Consider the following 14,270-nt stretch of genomic DNA (forward strand, 5'->3'; position numbering starts at 1 on the left):
CAATAGTATCATCATAGTCATCATTCAAATGCATGACCATAAGAGCATCAATTAAAGACTTGCAATCCATAGTTATTTGACATAATTAAAGAAACTAAGAAGAAAACGATAAAAACGAGGGAATCATATTTAAGTACCAACGGATTGTCTTGAAAGCCAGGCTCAGGTGGCTATTGCAGAGGTCCCGACACCACGTACCACCACCACGTAGTCGCTGCCGACGGTGTTCCAACGGACCGCCGACGGGACTCCACCCGAGGGAACGAAGGATGGCAAGGGCGTTGGCTCAATTAACAGCCTCCAATTTACCTTGGCGAGCTTGAAAGGGGGAGGGGGGTTCGTCGACGATCGAGGAGCAAGCCCACCCTCTCTGATCGCCGGCGATTCGCGGGAAACCTGACTTTGTCTTCATTTATTTGTCCCTCTGTCTCCATTTATTTGTCCTATTTACCATAAAAAGGTGTCCCTTAAAAATTACGTCATAGAATACATGTTTATAAGGACCACAACTCATACTACCACAAAAATTAATTTAAGTTCCTCCATTTTTCTCTCTCATCAATTCTAACCAACTAAATTTTACAATTTACAATATGAGTATGGGACAAATATTTAGGGACGAAGGGAGTATAATGCAGCCTCAATCCCTCTGGTCATTTCCAAAAGCCACAGCATGAATGCATGATGGGTGATCTATATTCCTCCACAATAGAAGATGCTACTATGCTAGCGATGTAAACACCACTTCATATCAAATATCGATTGTGTCTTGGTTTTTAGTATTCAACTACATAATAAAAATCCTCTTGCATTAGGGTTGATGATTCAAGAATGATCTGGTCTCGACTTATACATCCAACTATCCAAATACCCAATTTAACCACTCATTTGAATGTGCATCGAAAAAAATGTTTGAAAATTTTACGGAGTAAATTTCAAGCAAATAACTCAAATTCAAGTTGCATGTCAAATAAGTATGATATAATAACAATTATAAAATACATGATGTCAAAAAAAAAAAAAAAAAAAAAAAAAAAAAAAAAAAAAAAAAAAAAAAAAACAATTATAAAATAAAAAATTATGATTTTTTTTTTTTACGGTGTGTAATGAGCTAGTGATCGAACCTCGGCAATTATTAAGTGGAAGATACAAAATAAATTGAGCAATGTATTTCCTGATACATGCTATTAAAATTTCCTATACGGCTTTATGCACAAAAGAATGCCTACTATAAACTTAACATTACATGATGGAGAAAATCATCTCCTTTAGCAGTAGAGATCCTCTACTCCATTATGGGCCTCATCTTGAGTCCCTCTGCTTTTTTTTTTTTTTTCAATATTAATGCCCCAAATCATCTACAATAACCTATGCATTAAAATTTTCTGGTTTTAAGTTGGTCATGTGTCAAAACCCGAATGTGGACACAATGAGAAACTATTTGAGACATACTCAAAGTTGTGTTGTGAATCCTTCAAACGAAGAAGAAAGTATTTTGAAGAGTCCATCTGGGTTATCAGTATGTACCTATCAAAGCAACAGAAGATTAGCCAGCATGAGATTAGAACACAAACAATGAACACACATACTAAATCATAAACAGGATGGTATTATATCAAAGATTAAAAATCTCATAACAAAAGATCGTGACGCTGGTACAAAACATCGAAAAAGACACTGCAGAGCAAATAAATTGAGAAGAGATCGATCTACAAAGTTAGTCTTGTAGTAATGCTCATGCTATAGATATTGCCTATCATTATAGCTCGAGTAAACTGTTTCACCAAAAAAAAAATACTATTCTACAAGCACTTCAGAAAGACTACTACTGCAAGCTCTTCTGAGTAAAATGTACCACAGCTAGCTTTTTCATAGATTCATATGTGCCCAAATAAGGTTATAGTTTTGCAAACAAGCCATGTGTTCATCAAAAACATCATTCATTTTCCAATGAAAATCTTTGGTAAGTAGAGAAACATATGAATTTGAATTCTAATAAAATAAAGGCAATAATTCAAATTTTTACTTTTGTCTAATAATTGTTCAACTTCCCATTGTTATAACCAAACAACTTTGTGAAATTCCTAGGAATTTCATGAGGAAATAACTTTCCATGAAATTCAACTTCCTACGGGAATTATTTTCAGTGTCAACCAAACGAGGCCTCAATAATAGGATTATCAGCCGTGAAGAAAAATTCATCAAGCAACTAAGGTGCTTCTTTGTTGGCATAAGGAAAAAAAAAAAAAAAAAAACTCTACACCCCTGATTGGAAAAGAAATGAAAATTTTGAACATGTTGAATAAGTATATTTTTAAAAAATTATGTTCTCTTCAATCAGTAGAGAGTTTCCTCAAAACCCTCTACTTTGATGCCCACCTCCCACCTGAGACTTAAAAACACTCCTCAACACTGATAAATTTTTACCAACCTTGGCCACCACCCTTTAAATCATTCTTATCCTAGAATCACTATCAGCTCCCACCGTCCCAACCAACAAGAAAACAACCCCCAACAACCTAATCCCACCACAGCCCTTCCCCACCAGCCCAACTAAAGCCAATAAAATAAAATGGAGCCTTGACAGAAAAGCAGGTAACAACCATTATTTGTGTGACATACAACCTGCTCAAGTGCTCATATTCTTTGCAGGTAACCAAGATGGTCAATATTTACATTAAACACTCACCCAGTGTCCTGCATCTTCAAGAACATGCATTTGCACACCACCTCCCTCATCAACAGCTACCTCCTCAGCAGCATGAATTCGTCGAATATCCTCAAGGGCCCATCTATGCAAGCTCCTCTCTGCTTTTAAAAAATTTACATGCACACCTCGAGGAACATCTTCAACAATTTTCCTGTGCAAAGATCATATCAATGAACAAACTAAGTTAAAACAACTGGAATCAAAACTCTCTAGTGTTCATCGTCAGCTAAAATGCAAATGTTTACTGAATAAATTGTACAGGTAGAGCGGAAAAGTTAAACAAGAAAATGATTTTTTTTCAGAAAGTTTCCATTACCACAAGTTTGTTTCTTCAAAAGAGTGATACATGTCAGCAATTCCATCAAGATCAAATACCCATGAGAATGATGATCCTGAGTTGGGTGAGCGCCGTAGATTAGTTGCTACCCACTGTACACAAACACAATAATAGCAAAATTGCTAAATTAGTTGTTTCTACTGAAGCCTGCTGTCTGATAAAAGTGAGTAAACTAACAGATCCCGCTGAAAAAAGTAAACATCCACATTATGGCTGCATAAGCAATGGTCAATGATGCATCTCGCCCCCCCCCCCACCCCCCTCTCTCCCTTTTTTTTCACCCACAACTAGCGCATAGAAACAGATTGCATTGCATTCCACTTTACAATTGGCTACTTCAACAAATTATGAATGGGGTATTAGGGAATTCAAAAGGCAGATCTAATATTGAGAGAAGATGCATGTGAAAACACAAGAAAAAACAATGTTCACTAGATTAAGCTTCTACTTGTTGTACACACTTACATAGCACATAAGTTTGGAAAGAGAAAATAAAATAGGTGTGGTTCCATTCCTAAATTAGATGTATGATATAGGGACAAGTCAGAAGTCACATTCATTTTAACTTTGCTAAAACAGCCACTGTTCAATTCCTTATTACATTCGAGTTCTTGGTAACACTGGTCCCACAGACGTTGACTTCCCAAACTGACTATTCAATAAAACCTAATATCAACAGTCAACACTTCATCAAAGCCTTTGATCATGGGCTTATTCAAAATTTTAATGGCTTTCATTGATATGTGTCTCCCCCTTATTTAAATTTCTTACAAGTACATTCATTACAGTAAAATTTATAAGGAAATCCTATAAATTTTTACTCGGTTATCAAACTGCTGAAACTTCCCCTTGCAAATTACAATGGATTGAATGATATGTATAACCTTTGTGCCATCAATTCTCATTTTTGGTTGAGTGTAGCGTTTGGAACATGAAAACCTAATGCTAAATAAATCAAATCCTCTCCTAACTTTACGCCAGTATAATTGTTGCTGTGCAGTAAGGAGGTATGGCCTGATGAAACTATCAGATAGCTGTTTATATAGCAAAGCAATAACCATATCATGTCCCATACTATCAACAAAAAAGATCCACATTAGTAAGTAACATTGCAAACTAATGGGTCAAAGGAGGAAATTGAGAACAGGAGATAATAAAGGTTTAGGAAATATTGCCAACAACAAACATAATAAAGAGGCAGAACATACTAAAAGCAAATAACTGTATTATATTGATACAGATAAGAATTAATAATTAAAAAATACCTGTGCTACATCCTTAGAGAACCCTTCATGCACAAGAGCATCCAGAACATATTGCTTTGATGGAATCTTCTTCATCATAACAGTAAGAGTCACATAAGATTACTGCTTAACACAATATTAATATAAATATAAAAGACAATGAGTTTAACAAATATTTGAAGAATGAAGTACACCCATATAACTGATGCAAAAGCATGGAAGAAACTTCACAAGTCAATTGATTTCAAGCCTACTCTAACCGATAAATTAAATGATAAGTTTGTTTGTGTCCCTTTAATGCATATTTTTGGCTCACTCATCATGGCAGCATATAGTACTTTGCACAGAGCATATGTAGAAGTATGGAATAATCTAAAACATAGATAGGAATAATGCCATGCATTTAATTTTGATTTTATCAAGCAGCAGCAATGTGTATATACTATGTTACTCGGACTCTTTCATTAACCTCACGTGTCCGTGTCGACACGACACATGTCGGACACCGACATCGACACTTGGACACTTCATTTTTAACTAAAAACACAACTTTTTCCAAGAAAATGGATGAGTCCGTCCAGTTCGATGCTTGGACACCCGTGTCTAATTTGACACTTCATCCAAGTCCAAGTAACATAGTGTATATATAATCATCAGTTCAATTCAGCTATATTTGTGCTGAAATAAATGCAGCATTATAATTTATGTAGCAGCATCATTAAATTGCTTGAGCATGTGAAAATTTATTGTAAGGGTTTAAATCATTTACATGGAAGGATGATACAGCTTTTTTTTTTTTTTTTTTTTTTTTTTTTTGTGACTTAGATACAAAAGTCAATACCTTAAGAAATACAGGAAATTTCAGCATAATGATGAAGCAGTGTTTTCATCGGGTGTGTGGGAATTGGAGCAGCAAAACAGTGGAAGTTACATAAATAATTAAGGAAGTTATTTCTTTAAGCCTTTACATGGACTAGTTGGCATTTTTATTGCAATATAACCTATTCTATTTTACAGTTTTTGCAAGGTTAACCAACTTGGATTTATACTCCCGCAATTGCAATCTAATCTACACACTTTATAATTTTGCACTATCCACTTACTCCACTTTGAAAGGCATTGGCTCATTGCCCATAATGGTGATTAATAAAAAAAAATTCAAATTGAAATCTTTTTAGAATTTTCACGATGTATATTTTCAAAATATTAGCTTTAATGTAAATTTTCATTATTGCTAATTAAAGAATGCATCAACAAGCCTGTGTAGATCAAATAGTATTTACAAGGATGAAGGCCCAGTTCTTTTGGACTGGATGTAGCTAAATTGAACAAAAACTACTGTAGCAGAACTGAACCTAACTTAATGGAACTTAATGGAGCGATATTGAACTGAAAATAGTTAAGATAATGAATTAAATGGAGCAGAGCTGTGCAGAACTTAAATTCTAAAAAAGTAAGTCCAAAAGAACATGACTAAGACTACTATATTATTTAGGATTGCCTTCAAGTCACGAGTAGAGCCGTAGAGGGCTATAAAATCCATACTAAACTAAAACATAACATTTATTCAAGGCTAGAGTTGCATAAGCGCATATAAACCCTTGTGTTTAAAAGCTGAAACTAAATTCAGGTCCCTTAAATCAAGTGAAAACATAAGTGAAGCCTACAAAAACATATGACCCTGGTGATTGAAGCTTGCTAATCAAAACTTAATCCCTTAGAGAGAGAACATGATTTTTCAGCCTCTCACCAGATCCCATTCTGCATAGAATGAGCAAAGCAAGGGTAAATATGATGTATCCTTTTGGTAGGTCTGAAAAGTTAGTTTATTCTGCAATAGAATATCCTGCATCGTATAATATGCCCACAAAATTTAATTTATTATTTTATTACTATTCATTATTTCATTATAATTAATTTTAACTGTTGCAAGTACCCCTTGAGGGAATGGGGAATCTCCACCTCTAAAGTGCCTCTAATGGAGTTTGATCCCACATACAAACTTTTATCACTAGACCAAGCCTACTTGGAAAGTGTATACAAATACATAATATACTGTCATACGGAGTATAACATACCAAGCTTGGCTTGGTCTAGTGGTAAGGCATGCATCTCATAGATCCTAGGATCAAGTCCCACTAGAGGCACTTTGGGGGTGGGAACCCTTGCCCTCTCCACCATCAAGGTGCCTAGGGCTGTTGTGAATGCCCTAAGGCCCCAAACCCAAGGCTATACTTGTACCTGACCCAAAAAATGATATTGTAAATTTTCACACACTTGTCATATTAAAACACTAGAGCAACACTGCTATTAAGTTTTGGTTGCCAATACAAAAACTAACAATTGAATTTGTATATGGCAATACAACCAAGACTTTGTTTTTTTTTTTTTTTTTTTTTTTTTTGGGGGGGGTGGGTGTTCCCCTCTACTGTTTTTTAAGAAATTCACTCCAAAACCACATAATGGCCATATCTCAATTATGGACCATAATGTATCTCAATTAAGGACTATGTATCCAGTCCCTATCTCTCCTACTCACCATACCCCTATTAATAGTGTGATTCAATTCTGAATTTTGTTGACTTCAAAGAGATAATAGACATAACTCGTTAGTTTCATAAAGTATCATTTTTGTTCTGCCAAATGATGCATACAGTAGCCATCAGTGCAACCAGTGGTCACCTTTGTTTGAATGCAGACCCCTTATAAAATCTCCTTATCAAGCCAACTATAACCTTGATTTTCAATTTTTCTAAAATAAAGTGAGTTTTAAGTTTCCCAAACTGACCCTTATTTTGAATGAGTGATGAGGAGAGTATGAAAATATTACAACTATAAATACAGTGTTTACAAGATACAAGTCATCTCATTAAGACAACAATATCTGGATACATGAGAGAGAAAAAATTAAAGAATCTCAAAGGTCATAGATTTGCAATGAAATTTTGTCAAAAACCACCTTATAAATCCTTGTTTTTGTGAAAACCCACCTTTACAAAAAAAAATGTTGTAAAAAACTACCCTATTAAAACCTTTTGTTGTAATTCACCACCTCCGGTAGGAAAATGAGCTTTGAATTCTAATGATTAAATCGTCATTTGTTTCGTTGTTGGTGGCAAATTACAACAAAATTTTTAAATAGGTGGTTTTTTACAACTTTTTTTAAAGGTGGTTTTTCACAAAAACAAGGATTTAAAAGATGGGTTCTCACAAATGAAGATATTAATGAACAATTGAACATCAAATTTCATCTCAATGACTGTCTCTAAACACATAAACTTGACCATGAACTCCAAATAATTCCCAGTTTCTCCCAAAAAAGGTAATTAAAAAACAAAAAAGGACCAAGTTAGAGAACAGGAAGGAGAAAGAAAGGAAAAACGGCTTCTATTTTCTACTATCAATAAAATTTGGTAAACTTCCATTAACAAGACTAGGGAGTTTCAACCTTTCTTTCAATGGATCCAATTTACATTAGTTAAACTACCAAAGTAAACACATACTCCTTCCAGCCCAAATTCATCTAAATGCTTCTCATATTTGGGGTCCCTAAAATCCTCTTCGGACTTCTTTATTTACAGTTATCGGTCAATTTTTTTTTTCACTCTTTTCAAACTCTCACTCGCCCTCTTCTTCCCCCATCCACTTTCAACTCATTATAGTACAAAGGTAATATTTTCCTTTCCATGCCAATCCCAATCCCAATTGTAGAAAAGATAAGAACGGAGAAATTATCTGCCTCACTGCCAGCACACTGACACACATGGACTGTAGCACAGAATAAAAAAGGAGAAGCATTTCACATCAAGCAACATCAACAAACCTTTTCAGGCATTTTCCGGAGAAAAGAGATAAGTTCTGCTGGATGATCCTCCCCGTGGCCTCCAGGTTTTACTTTTCCTGGAGTAGCGTCCAGAACCCAAACCTATGAGAGTAAAAGGGAGGATGAACATATTATTAAGAAAGTTTAATATAGAGTAAAAAGTGTAAATGTACATGTTCTCCTGAAGTTACAGAGTTGCTGACTACAGATTCGATACACTTGAATCCACATTGTCAAATACAAAAACCTTTAGCCTAATAATATCCACTGTCTACAGAAATTTAGAAAGACAAAAGGGAGAAGGTAGAATCAACAGCCAAGGGACACATACATGACATTCTCATAATAAAAAATTTAATCAACAAAAGCAGAAAGAATTGGAACACGGAACATCCAAATGTTACGTCCTTACCCTCACAGGTCGTGCAAGAGGTTTTGCAGCTTGCTCCACCATGCTCAAGACAACTGCAGTGTTTTCCCATATATATTGATCAAGTAAACAAATGACAATTATTATGATATAAACATCAAGGATATTTAACACAGTCCAATAAACTACACACCTTTTCCTCCGAAGCTATGACCAACTAAAACTCGAGGTATAATTCGAAGCTGAGCAACCTATAAAGGACAAAAAAGTAGGATTTTAATTAGAATGCTGATCATAACAAGGAAATGAAGAAAAGTTGAGAACAAAGAGGTAGCATGCATTCTTATTACAGTTGACATGACAACCCGATTGATAAGTGAGAAGGCAAGCAAAGCCATCAAACTATTATATTGCCAAAAAGCACTTCAACTGAATAAAAGAAAAGTGACATTTAATTGTAACTTCAATGGTCCATGAAGCATAAAATCACTATCCATCTAACTACCTTAGCCTGAGAAGTTTAACACAAAAAGACAATATGTATGCCCAAAAAAAACAGAAAAAAATCTCATGTTAAATTCAAATTCCATGCTATCCAATTAGCAAGGAAAATGCAGATATAAATTTCAAAAGCATAGTCAAGTTGCTAATTCACTGATTTAGACACTGAATGGTAATTGCAAATACACAAACCCACCAAATTCAAGACATCACGACCAGCAGCAGCAACGGTATTGGGCAGTCCTTTCGTAATTGATGCCGAATCACCATGGCATCTCAAATCTACAAGTAGAAACTGTACCAAAAAAGAGAAGTGATCATTCTTTTAAGCTATGGACTAGAATCTAGAAATACAAACCAAAAGATATGACATGCAACCCTTTTAGTAATGTTTACTGCAAAAATAGTTTGGTCAACTTAACCAAAAGCACTAAGAAAATTTAAGCATCTCCAATATCAGAGATACAAATAGCCTTACCCTCCTCACTATACACAATAATTGTTAGATGGACTATGTCATGTAAGCTTTATTTAACACAAATCTCCCTCTCAGAAAATCGCTTCCAGCTACAGCAAAAAGCTTTATAAAGGAGAGGAGTGGCAAATATACATTGATACCAGTTTTTTTATCCTTTTCCAACCCCCACCCTCCTCACTATACAAAATAATCATGTTTTGAGACCACAAAGAGCTGAAATGCTACATATATGTTATAGTAAATTTAACATAGTAAACTAATGTGGAGGTTACCTGCCACATTGGAAAACTTTTAGCCAACCTGCGAGCAAAGGAACCTAACATAAAAAAGAACGTGAAAATCAATCTTAAATTTTCACAAACTAGATCAACATATACACACCTCCCATCAAAAGTAATCCAAAATTTTCACTACTGCATTTCCCAATTTTTGCAAGCAATAACCAGTAAAGCTAAAGCAAGATATAGATAAGTTACTTGACTTCATTGAAAGTGCATATCCAAATTTCATAAAAGGAAATCAACAATAGCTTGTATCAGTTGTATGTATCTCCCACCTTCACTACAAAACTAGGATACATACCCCAATTCTTCCGACAGCCAAGAATGCCATGGATAAGAACTGCAGTTGGTGGTTCAGGTACTGACTTGTCCATAAGAGAGCTCCATTTGACCTGAGACGTAGAAATGTCAACATAATTCAGCAATAAGCTTGGAGCAAGAAAGAAAAAAAGAGAGTAGAGATTTAGTGTTAAAAAAGAATACAGCATGTACTTTATTAGCTCCAACGAGCCCTCTAACAGATGCATAAACAATGTAAATATTACAGGTGAAAAAAATACACATTATCACAGAGAATCATCATAGTTTCAAGCCCCAGACACATTCTGAAATTATGAATACAATAAATCAACAGTTGGCAAGCAACACCTTTGCTAATAGGTAAATCTCAACACAATAAGTTCAATGATTGATATGCCAATCTACTCCTGAAGATTCCACGAAACAAGTAAAGAGATGTGACAACAGATCTAACTTGATCCACAAAACTAGATATTATAGTTGTTACATTCAAAGCAGCCAAATTTATAGCAGTCTACCATTCTTACTTTTCTATATCTTATCTAGCTAAAGCACATTTTCTATCTCTACAATTTTGTATTAGAGGGACTGAGGGAGGCAATCCAAGGAAAAAGACACTACAATAATAAATATTGGCAAACCCTTTAACAGATTCAAGCATAATAAGCTCTAGTGGACAACCATTACCATAAATCACAATTTACAGTGGCTCTTTTGATAAAACCCTTGTGGTCAACTAGTCTAGAATGCCAAGTAGTTCTACAATCACATGTATATCTAGATTCCAACATAGCAAAGAATTTAGGACCTCATGCTTAAAATTATAGTAAGGAAAAACCATATTCTAAACAACAAAAATAATTAAAGAAAATAGAGATAACTGGTCACTTACAAGAGCTCCCTGCACTAGATCATATGCCTGCAAATACAAGTCACTTATTTTGGTCAAGAGAAGTAGCATATATGTATATGATAAAAAGTACTGGTAAATTTCACACATACAACAAAAATGTAGACGTAATACCAATGTTCCAAATTGCTTGCCCACATACACATTACGCGCGAGCCTCTCATCCACCAATGCCATATTAAGAGTCAAACCATTACTAACACTTGTCGAAGAGAATGACATGCGAAGTGCTGTACTCTACAACAAAAGAAAAAATAAAATAAATAAATAGATAAAGAGATCAAAACTAACTCTTATAACCTCACACCCTCCTCAAAAAAAAAAGGGGGAGGGGGGGGGGTTAATCATACCTAACATGAAACAGGGGCTCATAGGATTGATCTGTAGCAATAAATTGTAGTACTTGTTCAATTATTGTGTTGAATATATTCGAAATAGATCTTATATAGGTTATATTATTTATTAGTTTCTTATGACAAAACCATCAATGCTAATAATCTCAACTTTTACAAAACTAATGATTGCCCCCATCTTTGTTATTTGGCAAGTAAGGTGAATGGACCAACTAGTCCTGTACTCCCAATAAGACTTTAGGAGTCAAGCCTTCAAACCCCTTGGAAATTGAAGGAATGAAAATAGTCTTAAATTTTAAGGATTTGTTTTCGGAGGGTACATTGAGTTTATGAGTTTTCATAAAAATCTGTGTGAACTTATGAGACGCATGTTCATGATGAGACTAAGAGAGAATTCTTATTCGCCTCAAATTGGTAATGCAAGCAATTTGTTTTCCTAATTTTAAATGATCCCATGATAGGAGAGGCCAATTCATATCAAATTTCCACCCCACAAGTGATGCTTCTAGTGGAGTTTCATCATATAAGTATATAACCCCAAATTTTGAGAGACCACCACTTGTGTAAGGCTATGATTAAATTAAAAAAATTTCAAAAATAATACAAGTTTGGGTCATATAATTCAATAGATATGAACTAAAGTTACCTTAATTCAATAGATAATCCATAGATATACTTAAAGAAAACCCATATAATCATTAAAAAAACACAAACCAATGCTTTGTGCTTTTCAAAACTCCCTTATTAAGTTATGCAACCTAAAATCTTTAATCCGCGTCGCATCTCATTTTTTTGGACTAAACTTTACAGTACAACCAATGAGCCAAACAATCACTTTTAATCCATGTCGTATCCATCTTTTTTGTCTAAGCTCTAAACTACAACCAATGAGCCAAATAGTCCCTTTCATAGTCTGATCACATCACTCACAAATCAAGTTAAATTTCGATATAATTATATTTTATCAATGAAAATCAAACTAATTCAGCAAAAAATGAAAAAAAATCATTATATTCAGCAGTATAAGCATTAAAACATAGACGACAACCAATACTACAAACCGTATTCCACAAATTAAATATTCCGTACAAAAATACTTCCAAAATAAAGTATTAAATAAACATTAATAACACCGATCAACACGTGAACTCATCACGAACACCTCCAAAACTAGTGAGTATTACTCAATAAAATATACTATATAATTCAAATTAAATACACTCCAAATTGAAAAAGTGAAATTAAGCAAAACATAAAAAGTCTAATTACTATTAAATTAACTAATAACACGATAAAATGAAAAAACTCGCACCTTAACAGATTTGAAAGGGAGATTAGTGCCGAACCAATCGGACCTAAGCGTTGATCGTCTCTCCTCGGAAATCGCCGGCGTCGAAGCGTATCGTAAAACAGCAGAAGAGGTTGAAATTGACGACATTCTTACGACGATGATGAAACTGGCGAGGGAAAATGGAGGAGAGAGAAAGAGGAAAGTAGAGAGAGAAATCGGCGGTAGGCGGAGATGCCGAAGCGCGCTCTTTTTTCTCTCTCGCTTTCTTTCTTTTTCAGTGTCTCACTGTTACTTTGTGTAGCGCTTCGTCGTATTTGACGCGGTTGATGATTTCTAGTTTTGTTGCTTTTGTGATTTGGACTAACTCATCATGAGTCATGACACTTGTTCAAAAAAGTAGTTAAGGGTTAGAGCCCACAATTTAGAATATAAACCCGGTTTCCAACCTGGGAGTTGAGGATTTGAGACTCCGTTTGTTTTTATGGAAATTAATTTTTTGAGAAAATGATTCTCCATTTCTATGGAGAACTACACTTAAACTCGTGAAATGCACGGCCGTTTAATATGTTGTAATTTTTAATTTTAAAAAAATAAACATTATTAAAAGGAAAAATTAGAAAATAACACCTAAAAATTGTCACAATTTTGATAATAACACCACAAAAAAAAAAGTTTTTATTATAACACCACAAAAAAAACCAAAAATTTGCTTTCACCACCACTTAACTTTGCCATCCAAAAAAACCGTTAAGTGGGCCCCACACAGTATACGTGTCAATCAACTATTGGATAAAAAATTCAAAAAAAAAAAAAGAAAAACCCTATAATCCTAACCCAGCCACCACCACCGGCGCCCATGGCCGGCACCCCAACCCAGCCCCTATCACTGTCTCCCAAACGTCGCCGAACCACCCAGACCCCAAACCAGCCAGCCCCCATCATCGTCTCACCGCCGTCGCCGAACCACCCAGACCCCAACCCAAACCAGCCCAGGCCCCATCATCGTCTCCCCGCCGTCGCCGAACCACCCAGACCCCAACCCAAACCAGCCCAGCCCCCATTATCGTCTCCCCGACCCAAATCCATCGCCAAACCACCCAAATCCAACCCTAACCAGCCCAGCCACCGTACTCCTCTACCAAACCCAACCAAAAGTCGTCGCCAAACTGCCGAAACCCCGACCCACCCATACCCAAACCCACTAACCGCCCTACTCCTCTCACCCTCACCTTGAACCAAATCGGGGTTCGGGTTCTTTCGTGGGTACGTTTGGGCTGATTTCGGCAGTCAAGGGGTGGTCGGCTGGCTAGTTTTGTGGGTCGAGGGTGGTCGGTTGGGATTGGGTGACAGCGGTGGAGGCTGAGTTGGAGAACGACGGTAGGAATGGCGGCTGGGTATTTTAAGGGTTTTCCTTTTTTTTTAATTTTCTTTTTTTTTTGTTTTTTATTTATTTTAATCCAATGCACAATTGACACGTGTACAATGTGGGACCCACTAACGGTTTTTTGGATGAAAAAGTTAAGTGGTGTTGAAATCAGAATTTTTGGTTTTTTGGTGGTGTTATAATCTAAGTTTTTTTTTTGGTGGTGTTATTTACAAAATCGTGACAATTTTTGGGTGTTATTTTCTAATTTTTCCTTAATAAAATACTGGAAATTTTTTTTCAAAAATA

At 35.4% G+C, this 14,270-nt stretch overlaps 1 protein-coding gene across 1 annotated transcript; it reads right to left on the reverse strand.

Annotated features, from left to right (window-relative positions):
- Positions 1-1,132: 1,132 nt before the first annotated feature.
- On the reverse strand, positions 1,133-12,946 carry LOC145639056 (uncharacterized). Its single transcript, XM_081690173.1, has 13 exons — positions 12,620-12,946; positions 11,069-11,191; positions 10,937-10,963; positions 10,046-10,136; positions 9,736-9,779; positions 9,182-9,280; positions 8,678-8,735; positions 8,527-8,579; positions 8,115-8,216; positions 4,313-4,378; positions 3,027-3,139; positions 2,690-2,861; positions 1,133-1,527 (listed from the first exon to the last, which is right to left on the reverse strand). The coding sequence occupies exons 1-13, from the start codon at positions 12,743-12,745 to the stop codon at positions 1,453-1,455; spliced, it is 1,149 nt and encodes a 382-aa protein (XP_081546299.1). The 5' UTR covers positions 12,746-12,946; the 3' UTR covers positions 1,133-1,452.
- Between the last annotated feature and the right edge of the window lie 1,324 nt (positions 12,947-14,270).

Source organism: Chenopodium album, chromosome 7 (assembly GCF_948465745.1).
Source record: "Chenopodium album chromosome 7, dcCheAlbu1.1, whole genome shotgun sequence".
NCBI classification, from domain to species: domain Eukaryota; kingdom Viridiplantae; phylum Streptophyta; class Magnoliopsida; order Caryophyllales; family Amaranthaceae; genus Chenopodium; species Chenopodium album.